The sequence below is a fragment of the Sciurus carolinensis genome, chromosome 9 (genome assembly GCF_902686445.1).
Source record: "Sciurus carolinensis chromosome 9, mSciCar1.2, whole genome shotgun sequence".
Classification (NCBI taxonomy): Eukaryota; Metazoa; Chordata; class Mammalia; order Rodentia; family Sciuridae; genus Sciurus; species Sciurus carolinensis.
Genome location: NC_062221.1, coordinates 69,186,337 through 69,210,688, shown reverse-complemented (window position 1 = coordinate 69,210,688; position 24,352 = coordinate 69,186,337). Strand labels below are relative to the sequence as shown.

The window sequence follows — 24,352 nt, the reverse complement described above, 5'->3', positions numbered from 1 at the left end:
AAGATTTAAAAAATTCAGTGACAGAGAATACAGTTGGGGGGTACTTTCAAACATTGCTGTTGGATGTAAATTGATATACTTTCTTGTAAAGCAATAATGACAATGATTTTAAAATAGTTTCAAGCTTTAGAGATGAGGAAAAAACTGTAGGTTACAGTGCAAAGTAGACCACTATGTAGTCTAAAAACTAAATGCACAGAAAAGATTGAGGGAACATAGGCCAGAGTATTATAAACTCCTACCCCTACCATCTCTTATATAGGTTTTTGAATGTTTTAGATTTTATATAGTTTTCAGATATTCCTGTTATAATGGGAGATAAATGCTGTAATTTAAGCAAAAGTCAAAAGTCTCATTGCTTTCAGACAGCAGGGCAGAGAACATTATAAATGGAAGACCTGGGCCACTTGTGGATTCACTGAGTGTCAGAGAAAGAGAAGAGGCAAGTCCTTTCCTTTGGGATGCAGAATTTGGGGAACAACAAAGTCTCAACCTTTTTCCACACTGGAGAGAGTCCCAGCACCTGGGGCATTTCCTAACTGGGAGCCTAAGTAAGTCACCATGTCTGTGGCACATCCACAGTCACAGGAGCTGCAACCTATTCCTTTACTTTACAAAATCAAAACACAGACTCTCCCATTATTGTCACTGGTTGAGATTTACTAATTAAGCCTGAAAAGAAGTTTTCATCCCCTTTTGTGGCCTAAACTCTCCAACTGTAGTGTTAGCAGTAGTGGCTATAAGCCACTGTTATGTGGTAGGCACTTCTGAGCAACATGTAACACTCACAGTGGTTTAAACAAGCACTATCTAGGAAATAGAGAATTAGGTGAAAGACCCCAAGGAAATACTATTCTAGTATTTATGTGAAATGTGAATTCACCAAAGTCTAGTTGGATTTACAAATTAAATACACAGGTTAAATAAACCTAAAATAAGAGAAGGAAAGATCCCTGACTACTAAAACATGGCCTTTCTTCCCAAAGTGCTATATGATAGCTCTTTTTAAAAAGATTTTTTAAATTTTATTTGTTCTAATTACTTGTACATGACAGTAGAATGCTTTATACATTTTGATAGATCATACATAAATAGAGTATAATCTCTCATTTTCCTGATTTTTTTCTTTCTGTTTTTAGGAGTTATAGTCAGGGTTTAAGTATTTAAATAAACTTTGCTACTGAATAAGTTTCAGAGCAACATCTTGATTTAGTCTGTTTCTTTCAAGATGGTCACTCACTTTAGCTTACCTGATTTTGAAAGTTACTCCCTGACCCCAACCCCCAAATCCTAAACCGCACATTGTCCTGCACAACTCTTGCAGTAGGGGAACAAGAGACAGAGAAGCAACTCAGCATCCACCCGTCCCTTCGGCTCCAACCTTGTCTGAGTGGTTGTAATGACTCAGAAATCTGTTTTTGTAAAGTTGACCTGTATTTTAAACTGCAAGTGATACATCTTAAGTAACAGTGATGGAACATACACGTTATTAGTAGTTTGTGTAGTCTCTAATCAACTAGTAGAACCAGCCTAGAGCCCTTTATTGAAAAGGATTCTCTGGCCCAATTTGGTTTCAGCAGTGAAGCGTAGTGGTGTTTGCTACAAATGTGGACACAGAAGAACATTCCTGCTGAGTATTTTCCATGTCCGATTTAAGGGGCAGCAGTGTCTCTGTTTTTAGAGAGCTTGAATTCAAATGGGGAAAACATGATTCAACCCAAGAAAGAGAAGGAGACAGAAATTAAAAGGGAAATCAAATTCAACATGAATACCAAAATGACTGACATCCCAACAAGGAAATGGACTCCAAGGAAGGCTGTTATTTACTAAGTGCTGGGAGAAGGCTGAATGTCAGGACCATTGGTCAGTGGGATTAGTTTGGAAAGGTTTTTGGAAGCAGTACATTTTGAGTTGAGTCAGAGACCTAGTATGAGGTTGGAAGGGAGGTCCAGGGCAAGGGCCATGTCCCAGGTGCTTTTCCCCTGCATTCTATCTATCTATCTATCTATCTATCTATCTATCTATCTATCTATGTATCTATTTATTTTGATACTGGGGATTGAACCCTGGGGTACTTTACCACCGAGTTGCATCCCCAGTTCTTTTAATTTTTTATTTTGAGACAAGGTCTCACTAAGTTGCTGAGAGTCTAAGTTGCTGAGACTGGTCTTGAACTTGCCATCCTCCTGCTTCAGCCTCCCAAGTTGTTGAGATTATAGGCCTGCACCTCTGTGCCCTGTCTACCTGTGGACTATAAAGTCTCAGGTGCCCAGAGTGACCATGCTTGACCTCTGACCTCCCCACAGTGAGGACGTATGCAAACGTGGCTTCACCGTCATCATCGACATGCGGGGCTCCAAGTGGGACCTCATCAAGCCCCTCCTCAAAACGCTACAGGAAGCCTTTCCAGCTGAGATCCATGTGGCCCTCATCATCAAACCCGACAACTTCTGGCAGAAACAGAAGACCAACTTTGGCAGCTCCAAATTCATCTTTGAGGTGAGCCTGACCTCTTTCCTACCTCCTTTCCCTTCCACTCTGCCACCCACGCTCTCCTCACTTCTCCTTTTCCAATTACCCTACAATATCCAGGATGTCAGGGACTGAGAATTCAGGATTCCTTATCCTTCTTGGCCTTACCAGATGGAGCCTGGCTGTCTAGGAATAAGAGGTCCAAGAGATGACCCCAAATGTACAGCATTTTCGGACAATCCTATGGTGGGACTGACACTGGAATAAGAGCAATGTTGTGATTTGTGTCAAAAACTGTTAAGAGTTTATGTCCATTGATCTAGTAATTCTTCCTCTAGGAAAATATTCTTAATAAAAGGCTAAACAAAAAGGTAAAATAACTTATTAAAATAACAAACAAAAATTGTCTACAAAGACATTCATCATAGTATTTTACATGAATATGTATATAATACACATATGTAATACATTAATATACACACGCATATATAGGTTGTAGCCCAACTTAATTTTGGCAACATTAATACACAAATACTATGAAACCATTAAAATCTTAATTAGAAAATGTCACAAAACATTCATAGTACATTGTTTTAAAAAGGCAGGTTAATAAAACACTATGGGTTGTGTAATCTGGAGTTCGTTTTCTAACTTTATGGAGAATACTGAGAGACGTGAAAATGTTTTAACAAGTGGTCTATTCAAGGTGACTAGATAATAGGTGATTTTTATTTCTTCATGTTTTCTATTTTTTTTAAGGATGATACATTACTTGTATAATCAAGGAAAACATATTATTTAAATATTCAAGAATTCCTTGAGAATTATTAACAACATACAAGATTGAAAGATTTGAATATCCTTGTTCTAGCCAAATTTGAGCTGTTCCCTTTTTCAAAACTCTGGTTCTCATCAGCAAGGGGCTGAAGCGTGTGCATGTGCCTGTGTGTTTGTATGTATACACATGTGCACATGCCAGTTGTAAAGGCAGAACTGCTTTTAATCTTTCAGCCACTTCCCATTCCAGACTGTTGTTCCCAGAGGTGGGAGTACCTGTATGTGGGGTGGTGGTCTCAGTTGGCTACAGTTTGGGCACAGTATCCTGACACTTGACTGAGGAAGTTCTCACTCTCTGTAAATAAAAAGTTTGTCTTGGTACAAAAAAAAAATTCAAGGATATTACTGAATGCTAGGAGTCTAATAGGGAAATGCTTTCAATATTTGGGTTGTTTATACAGAGGTGGTGACAACAAACTGATGAATTTTGTCAAACTGAAGAGACAAAAAGAATTATTTTCAGGAAGTCTTGAAACGTTTTCTTCAGTGGTGCTGACCTGCACAATCTCGTCTCTGCCTCCTAAAGCGATACAGGACAAGATAGCTCAGGACTTCTCACTTGGGAAAATAATTATAAGTGCTATCTTAGAAACAGCTAATTGGATTCTCACCACAGACTGAGGCAATAAGAGATACGGGGGTGAGAGTATAGGCTTGTTCAACAGCAGATACTTAATGAACGTGGGGATTTCCTGGGAGTATGTTTTAGTCAGCTTTCTTGTGCTGTGACTAAATGATCTGACAAGCACAATTATAGAGGAGGAAAGGTTTATTTGAGGGCTCACGGTGTCAGAGGTCTTAGTCCATAGAAGGCTGACTCCATTCCTCAGGGCTCGAGGTGAAGCTGAACATCATGGCAGAAGAGCATGGCGGAGGGAAACAGCCTGCATTGTCAGGAAGCAGAGAGAGAGAGACTCCACTCTCCAGATACAAAATATATACCCCAAAGCCACTCCCCAATTCCAATCTCCTCCAGCCACATCCTACCACTTCAATTAATCCCATCAGGGATTAATACACTGATTGGGTTAAGATTCTTACAACCCAATCATTTCTCCTCTGAACCTTCCTGCATTGTCTCACATGTGAGCTTTTGGGGGACACCTCACATCCAAACCATAACAAAGTGGTAAATTCAAAGAGAAAGTACTCTAGAATAGGGCTTCTCAAAACTTAATGCGCACATATCCCCTAGGGATCTTTCTACTAGTAGCAAGACTGAGTAGGTATGGATCAGACCCTGAGAGTCTGCAGTTCTGAAAAGCAGAATCTTTGGACCAGTGCTGCTGGTCCATAGGCTATGCTTTGACTAGCCAGGATGTAGAGTAGTGGGGTTTGTAATTCTGCCTGCACCTTAGAATCACTTGAGAAGTTTTAAAAACTACCCCTGCCTAAGCTCTAGTTCAATTAAATCAGAATTTCTAGGGGTACGTTGCTTGTTTCCTCAAACTCCTCCTCCGTGAATTATAGAGAGCAGTTAGGTTTGAGAACCACTATTCCAGAGCAGCCCTCCTTCCTGTGGCAGCTCCGTCCTGTGTCTTAGGAGGTGGATGGAGGGAAAAGGGAGAAGAGAAGACGTTCAGAGAGTAGCAAGACAAACTGCTTTCCCAGGTTCAAGCCATGATACAGCCATCAGATCATCATGGTGAGCACTGAGGGGCAAGGAGCAGGTACTCCATGCCTGTGAATTTACACTGACACATTTAATCCCAACAAGTTCCATGGGGAAAGTAGAACAGGTTGAGTATCCCTTATCTGAAATGCTTGGGACCAGAAGTGTTTCAGATTCCAGAATTTTTCAGATTTTGTAATATTTGCAAAGATTTTACTATTTGAGCCTCCCTAATCTGAAATCCAGAATACCTCAAAAATCCATTTCACTTTTGGATTTTTTGGATTAGGGATGCTCAACCTGTTTTATCTCCATTATAGAGAGGAGGAGACTAAGGCTCTGGAGACTTAAATAGCTTGCCCCAGTAATGTAGTTTTAAGTATAGGGACCAAGTATCTGGGATCCAAACCCAGATATTTCTTTCATATCCTCTTTGCCAAAGAGAAGCAAAACCCAAAGTCTGTTAGGAAGGAAAAGATGTTTACTGAGTGACTGAGTGACTGCCTGCACTGACATTTGCTGGGGACACTCTGCTTCTTGGAAACAAACATTCTGTACTCTGTTCTCCAAAACTTATAGGGATCTCATAGACAACTGAGGACCTGCAAACCTCTTCTGTTGCCCAGCCCTTGTTTTGTTCAGTGTGCCATGGAAGAGTGCTGACAGGGAGAGCCTCAAAGCTGACCCCAGCCTGATGCAGGAAAACGGACTATGAAATCCTCGCAACCCAAGTACTGACCTACATTGCTTAACTCAGCCATGATAATGCCCTGGCCCACAGGCATGGGTCTTACAGCTGTAGAAAACTGACCCCCGCACTTGGGGGTCAGTTTTCCTTCTAGCATCTGAAGCCCTGATGTGGTAGACCCAGGGTGGGGAGAAGGGAAGATGTAGAGAGGCTGATTGAAGCAGTCAGCTGTCCAGTGGAACCACTGACACTGGCTGATCTGTGGCTCCTGACAAGTAGGCCCTGAGGTTTTGCACTTGTTCTTTCCTAGGCAGGCTGTGGTCATTTTTATGTGGACTTATCTTGTCCTTTCTCTCCTCCTGCCTATTTCTGCTCTGGTCTTCCCCACATCTTCCCATATCACTGAGACTTCCACTCTGTGTCTGCCTCTTCCAGACGAGCATGGTGTCTGTGGAGGGCCTCACAAAGCTGGTGGACCCCTCCCAGCTGACGGAGGAATTCGATGGCTCCCTGGACTACAACCACGAGGAGTGGATTGAGCTTCGGCTCTCCCTGGAAGAGTTCTTCAACAGTGCAGTCCACCTGCTCTCGCGCCTTGAGGACCTGCAGGAGATGCTTGCCCGAAAGGAGTTCCCGGTGGATGTGGAGGGCTCTCGGCGGCTCATTGATGAGCACACGCAGCTCAAGAAAAAGGTGCTGAAGGCCCCCGTGGAGGAGCTGGACCGGGAGGGGCAGCGGCTGCTGCAGTGCATCCGCTGCAGTGATGGCTTCTCAGGGCGCAACTGTATTCCCGGCAGTGCCGACTTCCAGAGCCTCGTGCCCAAGATCACCAGCCTCCTGGATAAGCTGCACTCCACCCGGCAGCACCTGCATCAGATGTGGCATGTGCGCAAGCTCAAGCTGGACCAGTGTTTCCAGCTACGACTCTTCGAGCAGGATGCTGAGAAGGTAGGAAGGGAGGCTGAGCCCAAGCTGCAGTGCACTGGGGCATAGCTCTTTAGGGAAACTGATGGAGGTTGCTGATCCAGCTCTGATTAATGATGGTAGAAATTTTATCGAAAATGTGCCTGTTCGTTTTAGATGGTATAAATTTATTTCTGTGTTATATTTGGCCATTGATCACTGACTATTCTTAAGGCTTACCCTTGTATAGTACTTACTATGTGCCAGTTGCTGTTCTAAGCACTATGTGTTAATTAATACCTTTTAATCCTCCCAAGACTCCTAGAGGTAGGTGGACTAACATTATCCCATTTTACAGGTGAAGAAACTGAGAGGTTAATTCCCCAAGCTGTGAAGTGCAGTCTGGCTGCAGAGTCCATGCTCTTACCCAGTGTTAGACACTACCCCTCTGTGCGCCTGCAATAAAAACAATACTAGTAGTGGCCACTGTAACATTAATTAGTGACTATTGTCCTGCAATGTCCTTTACCACTTAAAAAGCACTTTCACATGTGGAGTTTTATTTAATCTACACGATCCTTCACTCCCTGTGAGGCAGGCGGTGGTGCCTGTCTTGACACATAGGGAAGCTAACGCTTTGATCTTCTGTCTGCAGTGTTAGACCTGATGTGCATCCAGTCCCCTCTTACCTCCCCCATCCCGTCTCCAGCTTCTCTCGCTGTACCACTTCTTTCTGGAGCACTTTCTCAAGTAAGACACCATTTTCCCAGCAGCGAATTCTCAAAGCGTTCCCCTTATCAGGAAAAAATAAGATATGAGAAAGCAAAAAAGAAAAATGACATCTAGTGCCTCTTTGTGAGGACACAAAAGTATTTTCTCTTTAAGTTAAAGAGGAGAAGAAAGAGTTTACTATTGTATACCCTTTAAGAAGAGTAAAATAGTCTCCTTCCTATCAGTTTTCTGGGTATGACTTATATTTAAGCGCACTATTCTGTTCTTAGGAATACCATTGTATCTCTCAGTAACTTGTGAATTTTACTAACAGTATCTCATACAACACTTTTGTGTCTTTCCATATTGAAAATATCTCTAGGTATTTTATTTTATTTAATTTTTAAAAAGATTATATATTGACTGATTACATTATTTATTTAGCAGTGCTAGGGATGAAATCCATGGCCTTGTGCTTTCTAGGCATATGCTCTACTACTGAGCTACAACTCCAGCCCCTCTCTAGGCATTTTAAAGTAATAAAATCAAAATATAAAAACTTTCCATATAATTATGAACCTAATTTATGTATAACAGGAAGAAAATCTATGACAATGTTAATAGTTTTGATATCTGCAGAGCAGGTTTATAGTTGATTTTAATTTCTCTGTAAATTTTCTGTGCTTCCTAACCTTATACTTTATGAAAACAAGAAATCATTATATATTTTTAAGAGAACACAGATCCCTTTCTACAACAGAACTTTTGAACTTCACTTGAACAAGTTTTTGGAAGAGACATGTAAAGGAGTTTTCCTGACCTTCCTCAGGGCTCCTTGCCCAGTGGCCTGGCTGCTGGAGTTTGACCCTATCTGTCCTGCTTGGGAGGGGCAACTTGGACCATGGAATCTATGCACACTCACTGAGTGACAAGAAGACAGGTCAGGAGCCAGCTGCTGTGAAACCAGAGGCAGGTACTTGACTCCTATGGCCAGTACTGGGAAGGTTTGAAACACTTCCTTTTTACTAGAGATCTCTTCTCTTTGGGGTAGAGAGTCTGCTTTGCAGCTTGGCATTGGTGTCTCTTTCAGTGAACCATAGACAGGAGGGGAACAGAGGGCTTTAGTCTATCTAGGCATGCTGCTAGGTGGGGTCCTTCAGAGTATCCCTGAATTTCAAGGACGTGGGAAGCCTGCATGGGACAGAGATGATATCGATCTCAGAAACAAAATAAGCAGTATCAGAAGTCCTTGGGTAGCGAAGGCTGCCCTTCTAGAACCATCCTTTAGACTCAGAAGTCCTTGGGTAGTAAGGGTTTCCCTTCCATTCAACTGAGCAGTAATTGTTCCCACTCATATGTCTTCTTAATTCATGCTCACAAGAATTGTATATTACATTATTATTCCTATTCTACAGATGACAAAATAGAAACTCAGGTGACATGACCTTTTCAAACACATACTTCTGATGGGATAGGGCCAGTAGTTTAGCCTGTTTCCAAAGCCCACCCAGGTTCTTACCTAATAACCCTACTGTCTCTCTGCTCCCAGGACCTGCCACTGAACTCCACCCTTAGCCCCTCAGTCCCCTGATCCATGTCTAAGTGATCCTAGAGAAAATGTTCAAATCCTACCTTTAATGCTCCCTCTTCAGCAGGGACTCTGAACCTTTCTTTGCCACGAACCTCTTTGTTCTGGTTAAGCTTATGAATTCCTTCTCAGAATAATATTAGTGAATATACAGAAAACACAGACTTGGAAAACAATTATTTAAAATGTAGTTATTAAAAGTTTTTAAAATAACAGTAACATACCACTTAATTAACAGGCTAAATAATAAGATCTACTTGAAGTCTAACAGCTATCAAAAAGTTGAAATAGTGATAAGACTAAGCATATTTCAGGGGAACCATCCTGATGTGATAGGAAATGTGTGTGCTTCTACTGGTGTCGAGGTGTGGAATAGCTAATACTAAAGTGGGCTCATGGTGGGAGAGAAGGCTAGATAGATATTTCAACTAGAAGTTAATGAAAGTGCATTTTTCCCCATCCAAGTACACAATCCTTGAATTCTATCCATGGACTCCAAATGCTTGTTCTGGGGTGTGCTTATACCTTATAAAGAAGTGTGCATGTGTGTGCACACACGAGTGTGTGTGTAGGGGTGGGAGGGAGACATAATATTAAAAACAAAGTAGGGAGAGTGAGAGGATGATGGGAAGAGGGCAGCCCAGGAATATTTCGACATTGAGTCAGTGGTGAAAATGCTGCTCAAGCTTGACCAAGCTTGACCCAGCTGCCACAGAAAATGTGCTGGGTGTGGGACTAGGGAAAAAAGCAGTCCTTTTAAGTTGCTTCCAGATTAATTTAAAATATCTATGCAGAGCTAAGTGCCTCAGCCTTTGACTTATTTGGTGTTTTTGGAAAGGGGTCAGGCGGGTGATAGTTTGGAGTCAGGATTGTGTGCAGATCCACATCTAAACAAGGACTGAGGAAATAGTTACTGCGTGAGCTGTGTCTCAGCCTCCTTCTGGTGGGAGGCATGCTGGATGGTCGGTGAGGTCTCTAACTCCAGATCTGAGACACTCTTAGCAATCAGAGGAGTCTAGTGACTACTCAGTTTTCATTTTTGTGATGCAGGTAGGGCAGAGTCTCTCCTCAGGCTTTGTGGTGTGACAGCTTGTCCCCAGCACTGGTGCAGTGGGCTGATGCTTTCCACTTACCAACTGACCTTGGGGCAAAGAACCACCTCTCACAACCTTCCTGACCCCTGTGACAGCCCCCTGCATTTCCATCCTAGAGGTTGTGGGAAGGGAGCCATGTTCTTTCCCAATTAAACGTCTAAGGAGAGGGACTTGGTCCCACAGATAAGTCACAAAGCAGGCCACTATTCACTTAATAATGGTGAACAACTGTTATGAATCCGAAGAAGGTACTTGGAAAAAGATATGTAGACTGGAGTTTCTCTCCCAGGGAAGGATGTCATCTAATAAAAGGGGTGGACACATAAATGCCCATCTCATTATTTATTTATTATATTTTTAAACAAATTTATTGAGGTATAGTTGATATAATCTGCACATATTTAGGGCATGCAAACTGATGAGCGTGGACATGAGTATACCCCTCGCCTCCAAAGCCATCTCCCCTGTTAAGGTAACAGCCTAGCCACACCTGCTTGTTTCCTTTTGCATGAAGCTCATTTAATTCTGCTGTGTACCCTGTGCTGTCCTAAACATAGCCACTATATTTGGGAGTTCCAAGAGAGAAGGGAACATCACAGCTCAGGAGCAACAGGGAAGCTTTAATGAGCAATCTGTGGGAGTGCTGGGTAATTCAGAGATTATCCAAGTAACACGTGATGTTGGTAAATGAACCACTGCTGCCTTGACCCTGTACCCCCTTGTCTAACTAATGGGCCTGTCCTCCACTGTGTTCACAGAACACAGTCTGGGTCACTCCTTGTTAACCTGGCACTGATTACAGCTCTGTGCACAGCCTTGTTTCAGAGCCACAGTGGACCCCCATAGCTGGAGTGGACCCCTGCAAGGAAAGTGTCAACCCTGTAGTCATAGCCCATTACCAAAGAGAAGGGATGGGCCTCTTCCCAGGAGTGGCCTCTGTGGTAAATGGGGAGTGCCAATAGGTGGCGTCACTCTACATGTGCCTTCAGGAAGAAGAGGGTGGGTGCCACATCCTGGAGGGTCCTCCCTGTGCTGCCCTTCTGCATGACTTGGGTGTCATTTTAGGATTAAAACTGGAGGGGACCTTGAAGTAAAAAAATCTGCCTCCCACATGCTGCAAAATTGTCATCTGATGACAGCCACTGTGACCTCACAATGCCCATCTACATGCTGATGCCAATGAGAAGGAGCAGACAATACTGACACTGCTACACCATTGCCCTTCTAATCCAGGCACAAGTTCCCCCATCTTCTAATCTGTGGGAAAATAGCCAAGCTCAGAGGAGCCCCAGTGCATAACTAAAGTCAACTGATGGGGAAACCCTTGTCCACTTTGTTTTTGAATAAAGGAGGCTATTCTGATGTCCACCCAGGAGGCTGCTTTTAGGCCAAAGCAAAGAGGATACTCCCATTTCCTATAAGAGAATCCCCAAACAGCAAACAAAGCTGCCCAGTAGAGTTTCCACTATTAGAATCAACCTTACTATTATTTATACAGCATGTTGATTGATTTCATGTGTAAACACATACTTGGGAAATGCCAAGACAAGATCTTCATCAGTATGTTTGAGAGGGTATTTTTTTGCCCACTTCCCCATGGCCCAGGTATCCAACCCAGAAGAAACCTCTTATTTGTTTAGGTGCTCAGAGGGGACTGTGGCTCTGGTGGCGGCTGTGCTTCCTTTTTCTGTATCACCCATGGGAAAGTCTCCCTTGAGGAATCTAATGTTTAAGTGCCCTCTTGTATATTTTTTCTTTTGTGGTAAGACTGTACACATCCTTGGCACCACGGCCATGTGGAAATGGAGCTATGGTGGTTGGGCTTAAGATTGCTCCTGGGGTGACACTTATCAATTAGGCACAACTTTAACCACTGACCTCCAATTATGTCACCAACAAAACAAAGATAAAGAATTTGGACTGACTCAGTGTCTTTTGACTTCTGCTTCCACGCTGAACTCCAGTCATACATCATATTCTTCCTTCTTCATGAAAATAGCTTTCATCAGGCAAAGTGAAGAGGTCATGATAGTGGTAGTTGTGGTGGTGGCAGTGGAGGTGATGGTGATAAACTTTTTTTTCCTCAGTAGAAACCAGAAGTGCTCTACCACTGAGTTATACCCTCAGCCTTTTGTATTTTTTAATTTTGAGACAGGGTCTTGTGAAGTTGCCTAGGCTGACCTCAAACTTGCTATCTTCCTGTCTCAACCTCCCAAGTCTCTGGGATTGCAGGCGTGCACCACCATGCCCAGCAAGAATAAAGTTTTAAGGAAACCTATCTGAATCTCCAGAGCAGTTTGACGAAGTCCCCCTAGTTCCTGATTTCTTCTCCTTTGAGACTTGCTACAGTAAATACATAACTAAGCCCTTTTACAGCTCAACAATTATAAACTAATTTTGCTTTTTATTCTCCCCTACATATCTTCTGTATGTTCTTGTTTTTTTAGATTGTTGCCTTGGAAGATTATGAAAAATAAGAAACCTCTTAAGTACTTTTCTGCTTAAAAACAAACAAGCAACCAAAACCAAGATGTTGCCCAGGGTGGTTAAGAGAATGAAACGGGGTGATGTAGGTGCAGTGCCCAGCGCGGTGCAGGCCCCACACAGCGGCTCCCTCCTTAGCGGCTTCCCTTCCTTCTCTCTGCACTATTCCAGTCAGGATTCACTCTTCAGTCACTGCTGCCTGCTGAGACCATGCAGAGTGTCACCGTGCTCTCTTCTAAATGAACTTGCTCCAAATCATTTTCAGTTATTCCTAATGGAACAAAATTAAGAATTGATTTTTAAGAGAAGTTGGAAATTATGATGTAGATTCATGGGGGCTCCACCAGGGTCACCAGGCTGGTCCATATCCCTAGGCAAAGCAGAGAGGAGAACATAGATCAAACCAGTGTCACACCTGATGGCCAGCATCAGTGGGTAGGGAACTTCTACAGGGAAAGGACTCTGGAAAACCAGAGTCCCCAGACGTAGCCACAGGGGAAAGTGATTCTTCCTAACATCTCAGGGGAGGTGATTGCACCTCTGCATTTACCTTTTGCATCTGAGATACTTGTTAACTGCTTCGCATTGCAGTTTATAGCTAAGAGCATATTTATCTTATTCTTTTGCAAACCTTGGACCAGAAATACTTTCTACAATCCATCTAAGGCATACATGCATGTGTTTTTATGTTCTTGGAAGTCAGTGCAAACAAAATAATGCTTTCATGTTAATCTCCATAAGAATATATGTATAGGGCACGAATGGGTGATGGGCTTGATGGCAGGCAGCAGGTCACTGTGCTAAGGGCTATGTGCTTAGGGCTATGTGCTATTGTGTTTCTTGAGGACTGTATGTCCTGCTAGCCACATTAGCATTTCAGACCATCCCCAGAATACCCTGACATTGGGCAAAGTATCCACTGCTGTTTCCTGCTTTCTCCCTCCAAGGTATTAACAGTTCTGATTGCTCTCCAGAACCCGAAGCAGGACCCAGAGTCTCATCCTGCCTGGGGTAACTGGAACAAGTGGGGCCACTTGTAGAGAAGTTCCACTGCCTCTTCTTTTGTACTGAACTCTGTCCCACTGTCCCTTCTCTTCCCCATACCTCCAACCCCCACGCCCATAAACCAGCAGTAATCATGACTCCACAGTCATTTGTCAAAGTGAAGTGCCTTTGTAGAAGTTACAATACATAATATGTTTTTGAATGTCAGTTTCCAAAGCGTTCTCACACCCATGACCTTAAGAGGTTTTCTGGTCCAGCCCTTCCTTTTACGTAGTACACTTTAACCCAGAGCAGAGACCCACCCAAATTCACCCAGTCAGTGGTTCATTATTGGGTCTGTTATTTGCCTTATGTGGTATGCCAACTGGGCTTAGATACAAGCATCATTTTACAGATGGGAAAGCTGAGACTTGGTGAGGTTGAGAGCCAGGTCGGCAGTGTCAGAAAGTAGACCCTCTGCTCCGAGGCTGGTGCTCCTCCTCTCTCCCCAACACATTCACACATGCACCCCCACATACCATGTCTTTGGAAATCTCCTTGCCTTGCAGAAGAAACAGCAGCATGTGCCAGCAACCTAGTGGGTGGCAAAAGGGTCTGGTGGTGGAACAGAGGATAGCAGACCCCTGAGTGTGTCCTCACCACTGATGTTTAGGGCAAGAACCCGACTGGCCTCCAGAGGGGTGTGCCAAGTCTCAGCATGATTCAGTTGCTTGAGCCTCTCTAGTTGGGAGGGAGGCTTCAAAGAGAGCTGAGACCTTCAGAAAGGCCAGAAGGGCAAGGTCTTTACCAGGCAGCTTGTAATTTCCTGCTTTTTTTGGAGAAAGACTCCAGTGCCCTCTTGTTCCAGGCCTCCCACCTCCTACCGAAGCTGAAACCACTGAACCCCTCCACCTCCTGTTGACTGGACTCAGGGCAAGGAAGTGTGTCTGTACCCCGCCCCCCTGACACAGAACACAGTGTCCTGAATTATTTCCAGCCTGCTGGTCCTGGGAATCTCTACTTATTTTTTCTCATTTCCTCCCCTTGAACATTAGAAACATTAGATTCCAAAAATAATCCAAGTCACAATGTTCTACAGGCTGTATGTGTGAATGTTTTCCCCCCAAAGCTGTTTTTCTCCCTCTTATATCCTTTCTCCCTCTCCTTTCTTCCTTTGCCTGCATTTCAGTCCCATTTGGATCCTGAGATGAACAGCCTGGCTGAGGAGTGTGGGTGTGGAGAACAGCAAGGAGCAAGGGTTGGAAGGGATGCTCACACAGGGAGGTGTGGCTCCTCCCATGATGCGCTCTTGAGGCCGGAGGTCACCGATATCCAAAGCACTGTGTGTGATGCCCACATAGGCATTTGTGAATGGACCATGGAAAAGAAAATCTGATCAGAGATAAAGTGTGTGTGTGTGTGTCACAGAGCAGGAACCAAGGAACACTGACTGACTTGTTCATAAACAATGTATTGACTGTACCACCAGGTCCTCTGCTAGGTGCTGGGGACCATGTCCCTCTACATTTACTCCAGGCATTGGATGGGGGATAGTGTAGGAACAATGAAGCAATCCTTGGTACCTTGAAAGAAAGAGGTGGCTTAGAAATAGTAGCCACTCTGTGGTTGGAACCTGGGTGGGTTGAAATATCAAAGTCACAGTTGCTGACTGGGCTGGGGTTAGGACTGGGAAAGGAGGTCAGTGTAGATGAGAGAGAGAGCTGGAGGTGGTTTGAGCAAAAAGAAAGCATGTCAGCTCTGCTCCCAAAGGAGAAATAGAAAAATGTCTTAGGTATCTTTTTGAAGAATGAAGGATGTTCAGGCACAATTTATAAAGTGAACTGAGTCTCTGTTTAGGGTGGAGAGTTTCTTCAAGGTTTCTTTCCAGGCATTTCTCTTTGAATAATTCACTCTTCTTCCTTTTCTTCACCTTTACCCTACTCTCCTGCTTCCTTTCCGGTTTGTGGCCTTTCCGGTTTGTGGCCTACCTGTCCCTGCCTGTACTTACCCCCTTTCTATGCATCTGTTTTCTCTGATCTTGTAGCTCAGCCTCCCTTTGCCTTCCTGCTCCTTCCTTAGCCTGAACAAAGGAGGAGCTCTCTATGTGGCTCAGGCCTCCCACAGAGGGCAAAGAGCACAGGCCAGAAAACCCAGCTGAAGCTTCTAGAAAAAACACTGGCTTTGGAACCAGGGAGGACTGGGTTTGAATCTTAGTTTGTTCACTTGCTAACTTAGCGAGTATGCTAGTTCATCCTCTCTAAGCATCAGTTTTTTGTCTGTGATATGTAGATATTAATAATTAGAATTATGGTATGGATGGAAGAAAATGTATCTGGTATGTCTGGAATTCAGTAAATTTGTAGAAACAGACTTGAGCTGACCCATGAAGATAAGCTAGATAAGCAGGGTCCAGAGTGGGACAGATGCACGGGGAGGCTTTTTTGTGGGGCTTAGGAAGGGAAGGCAAGATGCCTCATTCCCAGCAAGGATGCCAGAGTGGACAGTGGGCAGCATGTGGTAGCAGAACTTGGAGGCGATGTAGGGACCAGGTGACTGAAGAAATCAGGATGGGATCTTGAAAAGGAACTAGTCAATGGATATTAGCCACAAGGTCTATTGCTGGCAGAGAAAAAAGGAGATGGAAGCTTGTGACTGCCAGCATCTTAGAACACTGTTGCTGAAGATTGGGCAATTGAATAAGTAAGCGCCAGGTCCCATGCTAGGAGATGGGCAGTTGGAAGATGAATGAGAGCCAGGCCTTACCACACTGAAGCAGAGGGCACCAGCAAACAAATTGCCATTGCTGGGTGTTTCAGCTTTTGACTGCTAAAAAGGATCTGACCAGCATAATTAGAGAGGAGGAAAGGTTTATTTGAGGACTCACGGTTTTAGAGGTCTTAGTCCAGAGAAGGCCGGCTCCATTCCCTGGAACTTGACAGGGCTTGAGGTGTGGCAGAAATCATGGTGGAAGAGCATGGCAGAGGGAAGCAGCTTGCATCATCAGGAAGGAGAGAGAGAGAGAGAGACTCCACTCTCCAGATACAAAATATATACCCCAAAGCCACACCCCAGTTCCAATCTCCTCCAGCCACACCCTGTCACTTCAGTTAATCCCAACAGGGATTAATTCACTGATTGGGTTAAGACTCTTACAACCCAGTCATTTCTCCTCTGAACCTTCTTGCACTGTCTCACATGTGAGCTTTTGGGGAATACCTCACATCTAAACCATAACACTGGGTAAATTCCCAAAAGTACCCAGTGGCTGCTATGGGAACATAGATGGGGTAATATTCAGCTGGAGTTGGGGTGCAGGATAAGGGGAGAGTATGAGTGGAGGCACTGCTCTCCCAAGTGTGTGCTGTGTCCTGGGGGACCTCCACAGTCTGGCACAGCTGGAGCTCAGGCTCCCACGAGGAGCAGTTCAGGAGGGCGAGGCCATGCCTTACTGGTTACCAAGAGCCAGAGCACAACAGAGGGTCAACAATCCACCACACAACCAAGGGACCCCTGGAAAATGGGTTCTGATGAATGGTTCAGACCCCACCAGGAGCATCTGAGAATCTCAGAGATTTTGAAGCATCTGAGAATCCCAGAGGTTTTGAAGGTTCAGTCCCTTACCCAGGTCAGAGTTCCCTTAAAACCCCCTGACCTGCCTGCTTGCTTCCAGACTCTCCTGAGCATTCTCAGGGTCGAGGACACCACAGCTTTGTGAAGCAGACTGTGTCACTGTCACACAGCCCCAGTTGTTAAAAAGGCCTCCTTTTATTAGGCCCGCAGCCCTCTGATGACTTGGGGATGATCCTCATGGGCCATTCCCATCTTCTCTATCTAGATGAAGTCCTGAGAGTTCTTACAGCCTATTTTCACTGACTTGGGTTCTAGATTCTTCACTGTGACCTTCCTGGGAACAGTTTTTAAAATAGGGGTTGAGGAGGTCTGCTGCTCTCTTGGTTCTGCTTGTAGAGGTGAGGAAGAGAGATTGCACGTGTAGATATTGTTGCTTTTTGTAGCTCAGTTTAGTCAGCCAGAAACCCCAATAGCCTCCTGTGCAGAAAACAATGACTTCTCACTCAGAGTCTTCTCACATGTAAGCTCAGGGAGGCATTTCCAGTATGAACATATTCTGTGAACAGGTTTCTGGTGCCCAGGTCAATGGTGTTCTCCATTCCTCAGGGAAAAATCAGGGGGTATCTATTGTTCTGGTCCTATCCCTGGGTCCCAGGGATCTTCTAAGGTCATTCCTAAGCACAGCCAAAACCTCACGGTCTTGTCTTGGAAAAATCCAGAAACCCTGGGATGAAATGCATATTAACTGCATGGAGGAGATCTGCCTCTAGCTGGAATCCCAGAAGGCTTCAGCCCCACCGTGCCCTCATTCTGTGTTCCCTGAGAAAACCTGCTGTCCTACTCCTTTGCTCACACCCAGCCCCTTCTTAGTAATACTTATTGAATAAGAAAGGTTCCACTGTATGTGTGTGTGATGTGGTAAGAGAGATATTCCTTTACCTGGCACAGAGGAAAAACAGGTGTCGTGCCTGAAGATCAGGTGGACTGGCTGGTTCCACCTCAGGGTGTTTATCCCTGCCCAGGATTTCCCTGAGAACTGACTTTGTTATGAGGTGTCAAGGGGAGGTACACACCAGAAGGACCTAGAATGGGGAGTGAAGGCAGGCTTGGGCATCCAGTTCCCATCTCCTCTTCTGGGCTTTACTTCATCCTATCTTCTCACAGCTTAGTTGATGCCACCCTCTTCCATTGTTTCTGCCCAGTGACACCTTGCCCCAGCTGAAGGTCTGCCTCAGATGCTGCCCTCCACACTATTCCCTGTTGGAGGTGTTCTTGCTTACCTCCAAGCATCTACCTGCAGCCCTTAGCCAGCCCTCTCATATTGTCCCTGTTCCGTCCCTCTGGTCTTCTAGTTATATGCTCAGAAACCTCATTTCCACAATTATATTGCAAATTCCTGGAGGTCAAGGCCAGTAACTTCCATAATTCTGCGTTCCAGAGAGGCACACAGTCAACATCAAATAAATGGTGACCCAATGTACAGCCTGCTGCCTAGTGGAACTTTTGAGCTCTTACTCCGTACTGGCACAAGAGCGCCACCTAGTGATAAGTGGTTCAGGGATGTTTCTCATGTCCTTGCTGTTCAGGACTGGGTTTTAGCAAGTTTCTTCCTGTGGTTGGGGGTTTTAGCAAGTTTCTTCTTGTGGTGGAGATTGCAGGCAGGGACCCAGCACTGGTTCTTTTAAGTGAATCCAAGTGGGAGCGGGTCAGGTGACAGTGGGAATGCAAAAGGGACCTCCATACCTGGAGATGCTCCAAAGAGAGGAAAATGGGACCAGGTGTCATACTGAATGCCTGGCCTTCATGTTAGGACCATGGCAGCAGGACAGGAGTGAAAACAAATTCCCAAAACATTTTGGAAGAAGGATGGATAACCAAATTAAATTCAAAATGTAATTTCTTTTAGGGCACAGAAAAGTGAGAGAAGTGCTGACGAAGATTATTTACATTACTAAGTGTTATGGGGTTGTTCATTTCTGCCTCACCCTCAGGGATAACAGGCACTACATGAACACAGGAGTTCACTCTAGTCCAATGAGTCAAAAGAGGAGTGAAAAAGAGGAGTTAAAAGAGAAGTGGTAAGGGCTAGGGTTGTGGCTCAGTGGTAGAGGGCTTGCCTAGCATGTGTGAGACACTGGGTTCAATCCTCAGCACCACATGTAAATAAATAAAAAAAAGGTATTGTGTCCACCTAAACTAAAAAAATATAAAAAAGAAAAAGAGGAGTGTTGAAAGAGGAGTGCTTGAGCTCTTTACTCAGTAAGTCCTTCCTGAGCTCTGCAGGGGTACTTTGCCAAATGGGGGGCTAGAAGCCAGAAACATGACCAAGCATCTCTTTACAGGCCCAGCTCCCTGCAGGGTGCCTCACCTGCCCATTGCTGAGACTGCCTCTTGAAGAGGGGAGGAGGGAGGAGGGGGCAGAGTGCATGGCCCTCTTCCTTCACTCTGCAGGGTCAAGTCCACCTCACACATCTCCCTCTTCTCCCTCGGAGGGTGGCCTCCTTCTTAGCCCATGCAGTCTTGCTCCCAGATGTGCAAGTGATTGGCACAGCCGATTTTAGCATGTGTGGGAGGACTGGATGAGAACACCCAACAGACACTCCGTTTTTGCAGTAACAATAATAGTTCCCATTTATTAAGTGTATCCTATGTGCTAGGAACAATGATTAGTTCATCTAAACCAACTTGCCAAGGGCCAGGTCTCAGTGGATGCCTAAATTTAGCTTTGGGTACTATTTTCTCAGCTTAGATTAAATAGGATTTGACCTCTTCAATTTTACATTTTGGGAAGTGAATGAAGTACATTCCCTCACTCTGTTCCTGAAAATATTTTATCAACATTTGTGGTTTAAATGAAAGGAATTTGGCCATTCAGAGCCAGTACCCTGGGGCTGCCTGGGCTGACTCCTGGCTTGGTTGGTCCTGCTTCTCGTCTGCTTGACTTGCTGGCTCGTGGATGACTATTTGTTCCTCACAGGAGTATAATACATATCTTGCCAGTGCTGCAGGGAATTCAGATCAGCCAGGCAAACAGACTGGAAATCAAATGCCAAAAACAAATGAAAAACCCTTATTTAAACCTGAAAAATATTTATACTAATAATGAACTTGGTGAGATTTTTTTCATCACATCCCATAGCATGAGGGACAGGAGCGAGGAGAGAGGTCTTTTAAGGCTCAGCATGAGCATGTGCTGCTCCAGGCAGAGCTAGGCTGGCTCATCATCAAGAACAGGGTGTGATTTTAGCACAAAGTTTTGCAGGCTGGAATTCTCTAATCAGAAAACAGCTACTTTCTGTGCCTGCTGCTGTATCCTGTCTGAACCAGGGGAAGTGGGAAGGCACCAGCAGTGTCTGCTGTGCATCATGCTCATGCTCAGCACCTTCTGTGTATCACCGTCCTCATCTTTGCCCCAGACATTGCAGGGTTTGAAACAGGATGGAGAGGAGAAAGGAGGCGGAGGGTGTGGAGGCAGAGACAAGTCAGTCAGTGAGAAGTCTGTGCTAGTTGATTTTGTTTTGTGATATCAGGGCTGGCTTAGACTCCTCTTTGCAATAATGTGTGTGTGTGTGTGTGTGTGTGTGTGTGTGTGTGTGTGTGTAGGGGTGTATGTGTAGGTGTAGACACCCAGTTCAGGGCTAAAAGTAAATCTAACCTTATCCTCCTATTCAGGGTTTCCCTATTGCTGTCAAATAAAGACTCAATTCCTTGCCTTTCAGCTTCCACCCCTTATGACCTGGTCCCTCCCTATCTCTTCATGCTGTTGCTTTAAGCTCCTGGGCCTTTGCTCAAGGGATTTCCTTTCATTAAGATGCCCTTTCTGGGATTGGCTTATTTCACTTAGCATAATATTCTCCAGCTCTTTCTCTCATATGTGAATGCTAATTCACAATAAGGAAGGGGCCAGGTGTCTAGGGAAAAATAGAGGTACTTTGGATTAGGCAGAGGGGAGTTAAAGGAGTGGAGCGGGTATGAGGGCAGGAAGGATAGTAGAATGACTCGAACATTATTACCCTATGTGCATATATGACTACTGACCCGTGTAAGTCTACATCACGCAAAACCAGAAGAATGAGAAGTTATACTCCCTTTATGTATGATGTGTCAAAATACATTCTACTGTCATGTATAACTAGTTAGAACAAATTAAAAAATCAGATTTAAAAAAAAGGTGTCTTCTCCATCTACTCTACCTGTCTAAATCCTGTTGTCTTTCAAGTGTTGTTCAGATGTTGCTACCTTCTGGAAGCCAGCCATGTTTTTTTCCACCTTATCTCTACCAAATTGGACCAATGGCTCCTCTGCTGTCAGCCTAAAGTATGCCTATGCCTCTTGTAATACTTTCCACATTTTGTTAAAATTCACAGAATAGTGAATACATTTGTTTCCCTGCTAGATGGTGGCCTTAATTTTTCATAATCAGTCTCTAACCCAACATATGGGATACAGTGAGTGCTCAGGAAGTGAATGAACTATCATACTCACCATCATGAGCATATGGCTATTTGGGTTAGGATGTTTTGGGATGCAAGAAACAGAAAACTGAACTCAGACTGCTTTAATATCAAGGAAATATACCATTTCAAGTTGAGGTGGACATTCAGAGGCAACTTGAGCTTCAAGATAGATGAGTCATTGCAGGATGAGCCTGTCCTCATGAACAGGCTCTTTTTCCATCTCACTCTTCTGCTGAGAGCTTCATTCTGAGGCTGTTTCCCCTCATGAGTACTCGTGGTAAAGAGCAACAGGCTTCATTGTTTAACCCAGTGAGGAAGGTGAAGAAAGACAGAGGGAGAAAAGGAAGGAGAGAGAGTTGCGTAGACACTGGATTCTCTTTCCCAGAAACCCCAAACAAATCTCCTCAATTTTTTAGTTCTTGCTGGCTAAGACCTGCCCATCTCTGAACCAGCAAACAACAAGGGGAACAAAATTATGGGTTTGAACAAATGATCTGGGGTGAAATGGACATTGGGATTCCAGGTAGCAGAAGCAGTATTGGAAAGTAAAAGGTGTATTTCAGGAAAGGGAGTATTTGAGTAAAGAAATAAGAAGATGGATTCTGGGGGATGAGATGAAGATGCAGGAAGTCAGGAGAAGGTGATCATTTGGATAGAAGAGACACGGCAGCTTGGGATGTAGGTGGAACATCAGGAGCACATTCTTGTTGAGTCCGTAGGCACCATGTGTTCACAGTGAATCCACAGACACCATGTGACTAGAAATAGTCTGAGATTTATGTGGTGTATATTTGGGAAACAATTTAATGGCAGTTTAAAAGCATGGATTTGGGAGTCATGCAAACCTAGATTTGAGTGACCTTTACCAAATGACCTTGCCAAAGTTATTTGATTTCTCTGGATCTGTTTCTTTACCTAGAAAAATATGGCAGTAATGGCATCTGTTACCTCTTAGGACTATTAAAGAATTGAGGTAATGTGTGCAAAGCTCACCATGTAGACCCTGGCACATATTCATTCTTGTCAGTTACCTGAGAAGTTATGGCTGGAGGGCATCCTGAAACAGGAAATTGCCTGGGATGTAGGTTCAGATGGACACTAGATTCTAAATTTATCTTCATCACTTAGAAACTGGGTGATCTTGGGCAATTTACTTCACCTGTTACAGTCATCCTCCAGCATCTATAGTGGATTGGTTTTAGGAATTCCTGAGGATACCAAAATCTGAGGATGCTTAAATCCCTGTATAAAATAATATAATATTTGCATGTTATCACCTAAATACTTTAAGTCATCTCTAGGTTATTTATAATATAAAAAAATGTAAACAATATGTGAATACTTGTTATAAAGCACTGTTTAGGGAATAATGGACAAGGGAAAAAGCCCATACATGTTTGGTACAGGTGCACTGTTTTGTTTTGCTTTTTTTTTTTCCAAATATTTTTGATTCACAGTTGATGAATCCCTGGATTCAAAGCTTAGGCTGTGTTGAAGGTCAACTTTATATTGAATATTTACCAACTTGAATATTCACCATGTTTAAACTGAAATTAACAGTACCCTTGATGTAGCATTATTACAAGGACTATGTGAGATAAACTATGGATGTGCTGGCACAGGGTTAGGCACATGAAGTAGAAAATACCATCGGCATTGTACAAGTTTTGAGCCTGCCTGAACTTCCGTGTGTACAGGATCTCATGAATGAAGGGCAGAGGACTAAGGTCTGGTCTTTGAACTGTTACTGTGAGACAGTGAGGGACCCAAAAGGAAGTTGTGGAAGGAAGGACAGCCAGGAAAACAGGAAGCAAGTTCAGATAAGTCCTTGTAGGATTGGAGGATTGGTAAACTTTCAAAATCTGGGTGTTCCTATCATTTTTGTCATGCCACAACTAGACATGAGGTGTCAAGGAAGAGAGTTTGAGTGTGTGCAAGCATTGGTTTCTCTGAGAGAATTTGATGTTGGGCAGAGACCGTGCAAGCTGGGGAGAAGCTCATCATGCTGCAGCCAGATGGCCTGTCATGGACAATGACCTGGCCGTGAGGGCCAGCCAGGGTGGACTGTCAGAAAGGACTGTACCCCATTCTGATATGAGATCGCACTGCTGGAATAGAGAACACAGGAACTAGAAGGTGCCTGATTTTCATTGTGGGTATAGACTTAGGAAAGTAGTAAAGCAGACCATACTGCAAAGGCTCAAGGAAGAAGAAGAAGCCAGTGGAGGCAAAACAAGGGCAGCAGGGGCAGAACCCACTTCAGAAAGATGGAAGATGAAGGGAAGGAGAGACTGAGTAAATTTTGAGCTCCTTGGAAGGTGTAGCCTCAAGCTTAAGAGAACTGACATTAGCACTAGACCTCATGGATTTGAATCTCTACACTGCCACTTGACATGGTAATTAACCTCTCTGTGCCTCAGTTTTCTAATCTGTAAAATGGAGATGATAATATTGTAAGTTAATATTGAGGGGACTATTATGAGGTTAATAGGAGGATTAAGTGCGTTAACATAAGTACTTAGAACAGTGACTGGCACACAGTGAACATGTAACAAATATTAACTGGTAGGATCATTGTTGCTACTATTATTATTAATGCTGTTATGGACAGATATTACAAATGAGAAAAGATGGAAAAAGGGAAGACAGGGAGAAATACAGTGCTGTTGTCAGTATAGTTTGACTCTGAAATACAGTTGCAACACTGACTGTGGAGTCTTAGTATTCTTAGTCTCTACTAAATGTGCAGGCTTACAAGACCCTGTGGTCTACCTTTGGTGCTGACCCTCTGAGAATGGCATGAGATGGGATCCATAGCTTCCCAGCAGAGCTGTCCCTACAGCAGCCCAGTGTAGGTGCAAAGAGGTAAGACCTGCAAGCACCACTGCAGCTTAAAATATCCATGCCCATGAGAACCAGTCTTACAATAACTCCATTGGCACAACTTCCAGG

The 24,352-nt window shown here is 44.0% G+C and overlaps 1 protein-coding gene across 9 annotated transcripts in view; it reads left to right on the top strand.

Annotated features, from left to right (window-relative positions):
• Kalrn (kalirin RhoGEF kinase) overlaps nt 1-24,352 on the top strand; it is a 636,539-nt gene that overhangs the window by 209,206 nt on the left and 402,981 nt on the right. For all 9 annotated transcript variants that reach the window (XM_047563083.1, XM_047563086.1, XM_047563085.1 and 6 more), the window contains exons 4-5: nt 2,307-2,499; nt 6,045-6,557. In XM_047563083.1, coding sequence (XP_047419039.1) covers nt 2,307-2,499; nt 6,045-6,557 — 706 coding nt within the window. The remainder of the gene's footprint in view (nt 1-2,306; nt 2,500-6,044; nt 6,558-24,352) is intronic.